General features: G+C 33.5%; 1 protein-coding gene across 2 annotated transcripts in view; it reads right to left on the bottom strand.

The window, feature by feature from the left end:
* LOC137616582 (serine-rich adhesin for platelets-like) overlaps positions 1-10,000 on the bottom strand; it is a 267,530-nt gene that overhangs the window by 12,089 nt on the left and 245,441 nt on the right. For both annotated transcript variants that reach the window (XM_068346462.1, XM_068346463.1), the window contains exons 7-8: positions 3,055-3,198; positions 2,385-2,611 (exon numbers count right to left, since the gene is read on the bottom strand). In XM_068346462.1, coding sequence (XP_068202563.1) covers positions 2,385-2,611; positions 3,055-3,198 — 371 coding nt within the window. The remainder of the gene's footprint in view (positions 1-2,384; positions 2,612-3,054; positions 3,199-10,000) is intronic.

The following is a 10,000-nucleotide window of genomic DNA, read 5'->3' as shown; positions in this document are numbered from 1 at the left end:
CCAGTACTGGATTGAATCTCTCTCTCGGGTTACGGCTCATATTTCCTTTGCCTACACATACACCAGATAGCCTGGCCTATACTTTCCACATTCTCTTCGGTCTTCATACACCTGACAGCACTGAGATTACCAAATGATTCTTCTTCGATGATGGGGTTAATTACTGCACTGTAATTGTTAATTGGTTACTTTCCTCATGGTAATGGTAAAAGAGACTCTTTACTATGGTAACCATCTTTTTTAGGAGAAGGATACTCCAAAATCAAACCATTGTTCTCTAGCCCTGGGCAGAGCCATAACCTCGGTAGTATGGTCTTCCACTGTTTTGAGGTAGAGTTCTCTTGCTTGAGGGTATACACTCGGGCACACTATTCTATCTTATTTCTCTTCCCCTTGTTTTTTTTTAAGTTTTTAAAGTTTATAGATGAAAGATTTATTTCAAAGTTGTTACTGTTCTTAAAAAAATTTATTCTAATTATTACTACTCTTGTAGTTTATTTATTTCTTTACTTCCTTTCCTCACTGAGCTAATTTGATGTTGGAGCCCTTGGGCTTATAGCATACTGCTTTTCAAACTAGGGTTATAGCCTGGCTTATAATAATAATAATAATAATAATAATAATAATAATAATAATAATAATAATAATAATAATCCAGTGAGGAAAGGAAACAAGGAAAAATAAAATATTCTAAGAACAGTAATAACATTAAAACAAATATTTTCAAATAAACTATAAATACTTTAACAAAACAAGCGAAAGAGAAATTAGATAGAATAGTGTGCCAGAGTGTACCCTCAAGCAAAAGAACTCTAACCCAAGACAGTGGAAGACCATGGTACAGAGGCTATGGCACTACCCAAGACTAAAGAACAATTGTTTGATTTTGGAGTGTTCTTCTCCTAGAAGAGCTGCTTACCGTAGCTAAAGTGTCTCTTCTACCCTTACCAAGAGTTAAGTAGCCACTGAACCATTACAGTACAGTAGTTAACCCCTTGGGTAAAGAAGAATTGTTTGGTAATCTCAGTGTTGTAAGGTGTATGAGAACAGAGGAGAATCTGTAAAGAATAGGCCAGGCTATTCGGTGTATGTGTAGGCAAAGGGAAAAAGCGCAACCAGAGAGAAGGATCCTATGTAATACTGTCAGGCTAGTCAAAGGACCCCATACCTCTCTAGCGGTAGTATCTCAACGGGCCGCTGTTGGCCTGGACAACCTACTATTTGTTTAACTTCAGATGTACTATATTCTCAGATCTTTTAGGATTCAGGTGTGGCTTATTGTTTTCTATATGGTTGTTATGGTCATAGGCTTTTTCCCTTGGCGTCACAGGACTGCATAATTTCATGCAGTGTCACCATTCTTTACATTAATAAAGAAACGTGATACCACAGAACACATTTAAGCTTATTTAAGCTCTAATGCAAATTTTCGACTGTTCATCTTTATAATCAGCAATGGCGTTCTTGCTAAAGAATGAATAACAATCGTTTCAGATTGCGTCTATCAAAAATTTTCACTTCATCTTTTTTCTGCGACGATGTCTCCCATTTTGTTTTGAACCACGTAGAGTAGGCTAGTCATCTGGCATACTTTCTTTAATAATCCTTACTCGACCTTAATACCAGTGATTCCAGCAGCCACGAAAATCCTTTCCTCAATACCTCTACGAAGGAGAAGAGGAAGAGCAGGAGACGGGGGAGGAGAGGGGGGTGGGGTCCTCCAAAGCCTGCTTCCTCCTTTCTCTTTGTCACTTGCCCAGAATAAAATACCGGAAACTCATTGCATGGATGCTAGTTTAATCAAACACTTGGATGCAATGACCTAAGAACTTATGTTAATCCTTCCTCTTCCTTCCAATTACTCCTGCGAAAACTGTAGGCCTACCTAGTGCCATGTTTCCACTTGTTTTGCAAGTTCGTCCCAATTACGTGTCATTTGCATTTTCACAATGATCTTGAATTTAGTATTTTTCTCATCTTTCAGAAAATGCGAATAACCGAAAGGAAAGAATTAGTTATATCACTCAATTAACTCATAAATACCTGCAATCTGATATAATCAATTTGACTGAATACTAAGACCTCTGATATTAAAATAAAATTTGTTTGTATAAGTATGCCCTTCATATTGATTTTGTCAACGTTTCACATTAAAATAAACACATAAAAGCGAATGTTATCAAGTATCTCTGTTGTATGCATAAAAATCAACTGAATGTTCTACCTACGCATCTGATAATTTCTATTGAGAACCCTAATACTAAAGGAGTTATGGATCAATCTTTTCCCTGACGATAATATCAGTGATAATTATAATAATTTTCATAGATAAGGCACAAAACTGAATCACCAAAGGTCACCATTAGAATCGATTCCTTCCTTACCTTGTGTTTAATCCACGAATCCTTGTTATCTCCTTGTCCTAAAGTGTTAAGGGAGGTACTCGAATGGGACTTGAGATCTGGGTCACTGGTCCATCGTTCCCGAATGTGACTGGAGCAGGATTTTTGAACGCTGTCAATCAGTTCAGAGCAGATGTGCCGCCCTGTGTACCGAGCCCACTCCACGGCGCATAATCCACGCCCGAAATCACGAAGGTGTGGCGAAGCCCCTGTCGATAACATAACCATAAACTAAACATATTCAAATTCACCATAGAATCTTTATTAACTATACGTGATTATTGATATGGTTATATGCGTTTTTCACATTTTACAAGAGGATTATCATCATCTGTTCCTTGAATTTGTTTGACATATCAATGACTTCATTTAGCTTTATTTGGCATACTGGGGCTTACCTGATATCAAAATGAGATGTGAATAGCAAAATTCTATGCTTTCTTAGCAATCTCTTTGCTTATGACAGCTGACTAAAAACCTCAAGGAATTAATCCTTAAGTTTCTGTTTAAATCTTGACATAGACTACTCATATCGCTTACAAAAAAAGAAAAAAAAAAATGGAATGAAGATGCTACTCTGAATACACATGAGAAAACGAATGATACAAGAACCACCTGACCTGACTAGACAGCGAAAGAGAGAAAACCTTACCAGCAAATAATAGTATTTTTGCTATCTTGGTTCTTCCCTGGATGGCAGCCTTCATCAACGGGGTAAATCCGAGGGCATTACGAGCATCCAGGTCGACTGTTCGGTTGCATTTGTTCACCAAGTGGGACACAATCTCTGTGTGACCTGGAAAAGGGGAAATTCATTTTTCATTATGAATGAATAAGGGCAAAAAGTACATGTGCAGTTAGAAATGTCGTTTGATTTTGTTTTTTACTTTGAGTGTTAATGATATTAACTGTATCTCATGATATCATTTTCATTTTGCAAAACATCTTTTTAACAAGGTCTGCTTTTTATAATAGAAATAGGTGCAGTGTCATGACAAGCATACCAAATATATTTGCATAACATTGTTATTGATTTTCAACACCTAAACATGAACATTTTCATGGCCTTCTACTCTTATTAATCTTCACTATAAATAATGATATGAATAACTATAAAGAAGGCTGTGTTATTTCAAAGTTTGCGGAAATGAATTTAATAAGGCTGCAATTCCAGCGCTACGTGATTTGAACCATGCAGCCTAATTATGCAGTATATAACTTTTAGTGATTATACTATATTGTGAGTTTGTTATAATATTCATAATTGCACGAATAATTTCTGAATAAACAGTGAAGATGGGTAGAATCTCATTTTCATCTATTATAAACAATTAGTCGTTAGTCGTGCAATACAGAGTTTCGTGATTAATTTCATACATAAGATTGATCATTATTAAGTCCTTCAAAGTTCCACGTAATTATTACATAATGTTAGAATATAGAAATATTTGAGAAAAATAATAGTTAAATTTTATGTTATTTACTTCAATTCATTTCCAGCATTCGTTTTCTAAATACACCTTTATACACTTTTGAACACTATTTACGATAAAATGTCTTCAATACTGCTAATTATTAGGTAAATTTATATATATGTACGTATATATATACATATATATACATATATATGCATATATATACATATATATATATATATATATATATATATATAAATAAATAGGCATATATATATATATATATATATATATATATATATATATATATATATATATATATATATATATATTCAACTTTTTTTTAAAATAAGTTACAAATATGCCTTAATATCGAATTCGCTCTGCCTTAGGATCTCAAACGCTTAGGGAAATTGCTTTAATGATAACCTCGATTAACCTTTTTTGACATCCAACAACCTTTCCCTTTTTGTTGATTGTTCCATCGAATCAAAATTGAATAATAAAGAAACCTTTCTTGTGATTCATTGGCAATGATTTAAACCATCCTCTTCAACTCTATGTCCAGTACCAAATTCCTTAAAAACATCACGATCAATATTCTTACTACAAAAATTTATTTTGACAAATAATTGTTATATATCTTTCATAGCTTAATGCAACATCTACATTTGATCTATATAAATGAACATTGGCTCCTCTGATTATAAATATACTCCGTCCCTTATGATTCATTTGCAGAGATCATCAGCATCTCTGTCTTGAAGGTGATGTCTTTTCTCCTGCTCTCTTCCTCTCAACGATCTTTCAAAATCAGTTTTTTTTTTTTTTTTTTTTTTTTTGACGATTGCCCCATCATTGACTTAAAACGTCATACATACATAACTGTTCTTTTAATCGATATTGAACCAAGAAACAGCTTTACTGACATACATACATTTCGGAAATGGTGATAAGGTTTATTTTGTAAGTGCTTTACACTGTGGAACGCCCTTATTAACAAACACAAATTTGCAGGTGGATGACGCAACCAACTCAGTCACACGTTGGCGAAGACACAGAAATGTGACCCTTTTCTTTTTCATTATTCGATTTGTCTATGTTGATTACGCTTATCATAAGAATATTAAATTACACCATAGTCTTGTACCTTCTGGAATATATCATTCCTTAAATCATTTTAATCTGTAATGAATAATGAAATTTTCAATTCAAGGAAATTCCATTTGGCAGCGCTGTCCCAACCTCGTCTCACCCACCTTAACTATGCTGATGATTGTTACCTTGGTCACTTGTATAGGAACATGACTTAACATCCATGTGTTCGGATGAAGAGAGAAAATACTAAACACATCCATGAGTGAACTCAGGTGGTTTCCGACAGTATATGAAAAAATCACACCATTTTCTGATAAAAATATTCATTTCTAAATAGGAAACGATCGTTGGACAATTTACCAACTACCAATTCTCTAACCTCTACCATCCTACCACACTTTTTTGACCCACGTGGTCGTCTAATCATATAATATATCAGTTCGGACAAGATGCCTCTGATGCCATCTATTGGCGGTAAAGTAAAACTCGTTACGATGTTAGGGGGGGGGACAAGAGGAATCTGCGTTATTATGCCTTTCAGAATGAAACAATATTGTTATTCTACGTAGTTTTTACTAACAATGTATGTCATACCATGAAACATATTCATTACATTTTGGTTTCATATAAAGGCTATTGCAAATGTTTTCAAATAACTGTAAATTTTCGATTGTTTCACAGATTTCAGTTTATGTGGCATATCTGGCGACCGCCACCCCCCCCCCCTTAACCCCCTCATGTAATTGAACTAACGATTGTTTGCTGAGAAAATATTTCTGTGAAATTTAAGGTGAAATTTGTAATTTTCTAAGAATTAAGTTGTAGCCAGTCAACAAAGAACATCAAGTTCAAGTGCGTCTATTTTATAGCACTTTTGTGCCCAAATAGCAACAGAAATGAAGTAATAAAATTCATAATGAGTGGATGATGGGGGTAATTAGCAATTGGTACTCTACTGCTAAGGCCATCTATTGGGCATGAAAATAAACAATGTGTAGAGCTCTTTAATCCCTGCATTCTGGAACCTTCCACGACGTCATTTTGGTTTAAAATTAGCTTACTTAATTGGAACTGAATATAATTTATAACTGTCACACATATTTTTACATATGTATCAATCTATCACCCTTATCCAATTGGAAAGAATCATTCACATGAATGGAACAAGCCACGTGTGCTGCCATCTTTGGACAAGAAGTAGAAACACTTGGATTCTATTCAAATTTTGAGAAGTGTGTGATTACTAAAACATACTTTCATGGTAGTCTTTTTTTTTATTAATTCATCAAAAATTCATAACTTAAATACTGCTATGTTTTCTTCTGTTATTTGGGCTCCAATATATGGCAATTATATGTAAAATACAGATAATATGTAATACAAAAGTATTGGAGCAGATCCAAATTTTCTAAAAGCAAAGAATTTAACCAAAATGTATTCATATCCGCAGCAAATACGTTGTGAGCTAACCATAAGCCCAATTATAGATATCAATCCTCTATAAAGTGGGCCTTGTTACATGTACCACGGGCGTGGGAGCGTTTTTTTTTTTTTTTTCTTTATTATTTGTTTTTTTCGGGCGTGGGGCCAAAGTTTGAAAAGGCACTGACGGTGAGGGATATGGTGGTCCTCCCCCAGAAGTTTTTTTTTTTTTTACAAGGAAACACCATGAGATGCAATTGTAGCTACCACAAAATAATATTTTTGGATGATTTTGATGTGACTAATTACATTTTGTATACATTAAATATACATTGATGAATTTACCGATATATATATATATATATATATATATATATATATATATATATATATATATATATAATATATATATATATATATATATATATATATATATATATATATGTGTGTATATATATATAATATATATATATATATATATATATATATATATATATATATATATATATATATATATATATATATACAGACCCCCTTTGGAAACTGAACCTCCAACGTAGGAAAGTTAGGGATGAATGATCTTGCCGTGATATTGGAAGAGCTGTAAGCATTAATTTGGGATCTAATAGGATTGGATGAAATTAGAAGAACTGGGGAATCTTGTTTTTAAAAGAAGGTTTATACATACATATATATGTATATAAATATATATATATATATATATATATATATATATATATATATATATATATATATATATATATATATATATATACTATTTGAGTCACATATGTAAGCTATTAATGATTTGTATGCATATATATATATATATATATATATATATATATATATATATATATATATATATGTGTGTGTGTGTGTGTGTGTGTGTGTGTGTGTGTGTGTGTATACCCAGCCTCTTGCTCTTTATCATACAACGAAGATGTATAATCTATTTAAAATGTAATGTCTTTGGCCATAGTTATTTGCAAACATATAAAATAAAGTTTTGATGTACAATCCGCCTGTCAATCGATGTCCTTTTTAGCAATCATGACCTGATTTCCGCTTTGCTCGAACAATTGAGCCCAGCAAAAGAGAAGCGTCGCTAGAATCAACAATGGAAGGCGTATTCTTCTGAGGTAAATTCTCCTTAAGAACAAATCGATGAGCCTTATCGGAAATGAACAAACTCAGCCCCTGGAACAGCCCCGTTCCCGTTGAAGAAGTGGACTGAAAGGCTAAGAGCCCAAAGGTTTAAATTCATTCGGGATGCAATTCTACGTGGCATTACGTTTGAGAATCTTGTTATGGACGGGTAAGAATGTCACCCATCCGTGCAGGGGAGATTCGCTTTATGTTCAGGCGATGACTTTGAGGATCGGATAAGCCATTGATCAAATACTACAACCTATCGGACGCAGGAAATAGGGCGCAGTCATGTCGCGCATAGTTATCGACGAAAATACAGAATGACAGCACATACGGATGCTTCATACCTACACTGTTAAAAAAGAAAAGCCGTGAATAAACAGTAAAAATCCTGGAATAAGTGTTGCCAGGCATTTGCTGTTTTATGAACGGATATATTGACGTAGAGGAGTAATATTACAGGCACCAACTCGTAAAAGATAGTAACAAAGTAGGGTAAAATTACGGTCGCCTGTATTTTACTGAAATACGGATGAGAACAATATATTTTTACGGAGAATTTTCGATTAAAAACACGGGTTTTTTAACAGTGTACAGGAAAGCTAATTGCATGTATGTTTACTAGCATTTTAATATGAAACCTGTTTAGATAAATACTTTAAAAAAAGGAGCTATATGATGAAAAAAATAAGAAATAAAGAATAACATAAAGACTAGCCGTTGAACAGATGTCGGTATCTTATAGAATAATCATATTCCCAAATAGAATGGTATTAAAACCTCACCTGTTAGTTACAATAAACCCCTTTACTTTTCGTTTAAAAAAAAAAAAAAAAAAAAAAAAAAGTTTTAAAATTTTGATTGATGGTCACTGTCAGTGTCATAATATTTGTATCTTTTCTTCATTGAAATAAACTTTTTTCCTATGTGTATTTACCATGTTTTCGTTTCATTTCAGAACACATGCGCGCACGACCACAGATATTTAAGATTTCCTCTTTGCAGATAGGCTTACAGTGGGGATATTTAACCTTATAACTAAACTTATTATTCCATTGAACTAATTACGGGGACTATATACAACGCTGATAAAGTTACATAAATGATTAAGTGTGGTTTTTAACTAAAAGATACAAGAATGACATTGCTATATATGATTAGCATAAAAAAAAATATCTAACAAATACGTAGCTTGCATCAGTGCTTGGTAATTATCTATCAGGGCGGAGATGGGTTTATTTCTATTCCAATTACAGGATCTGTACTTGAAAGAATATATCGGAAATTCTACGGCTACTCATTTAACAATACATAGAAGCCCAAGTTCCAGTCCTGATTAGGGAAGGTGTACTTATAGAACATTCTATAATGTGATTGTGTGGAAGTTATGCCTAAGGCAAAAATGAAGTCGATATCAGTTGGTTATTTACAGGATTATAATTTAACAAATCATTGATAAAAGTTTTGGTAAATGTATCATCATCTCCTCCTACGCCTATCGACGCAAAGGGCCTCGGTTAGATTTCGCCTGTCGTATCTATCTTGAGCTTTTAATTCAATACTCCACCATTCATCATCCCCCACTTCGTATTCCATAGTCCTCAGCCATATAAGCCTGGGTCTTTCCACTCTTCTAGTGCCTTGTGGAGCCCAGCTGAACGTTTGGTGAGCTAATCTCTTTTGGGGAGTGCGAATAACATGCCCAAACCACATATGCCAAAAGAGCGTTCGGTGCTCTCACGTGTATTGTTTTAATGCCTTTTTGTAAAACATTTATAACTGCCTTCTAACTCCAATGACATTCTAACACAAATATATATATATAATTCAAATTTTCTGAAAATCATATAAAACTGAATGAGAGATTATTCTATGAAATAAAGGGACACTTTTGATAAGATAGGTTCACCTAACTAAATTAAGCCTTACACAAACAGCGCAATAATTATTACGCAATTTGCTGATTATATGATTCATATGGTGTATTCAGATCATTCCAGAAGGATAAAGGGTCAAATGTGCGATAACTGATTAATGTTAATTAACAGGATTAGATAAACAATTAGATAAAAAATTTTTTGGTTGAAAAGAAGCTTTTACGACATAAATGAACTCTAAGTTCAACGCAAGATAGCATTACATGTAACTCATTAAAATTCTGATTCTTTAGATTAATAATATGAATAAGTAAACAAACAAACGAATGGATGAATACATGAATACAGTGACAGCACAAGTTGCAAAACATTAATATTTTGTCCTATCTACATCACTTTTGAGTAACCCTACAACCTATTTGGAATGAGAATATATAAATCAATATCTTGTTCAACATTCATGGATTACGACTACCCCTGCAAACTATCTGGAATGGAGCACATATAAAGTAATATCTTGTCCAACCTCCATTAGTTCCGAGCTCCCCTATAACCTATTTGGAATGGAACACATATAAACTAATAATTTGTCCAACCAGCACGGCATGTGAGCACCCCAGCATCCTATTTGGAA

This window comes from Palaemon carinicauda, chromosome 22, assembly GCF_036898095.1.
Source record: "Palaemon carinicauda isolate YSFRI2023 chromosome 22, ASM3689809v2, whole genome shotgun sequence".
Classification (NCBI taxonomy): domain Eukaryota; kingdom Metazoa; phylum Arthropoda; class Malacostraca; order Decapoda; family Palaemonidae; genus Palaemon; species Palaemon carinicauda.
This window is presented reverse-complemented; position numbering and strand designations above follow the sequence as displayed.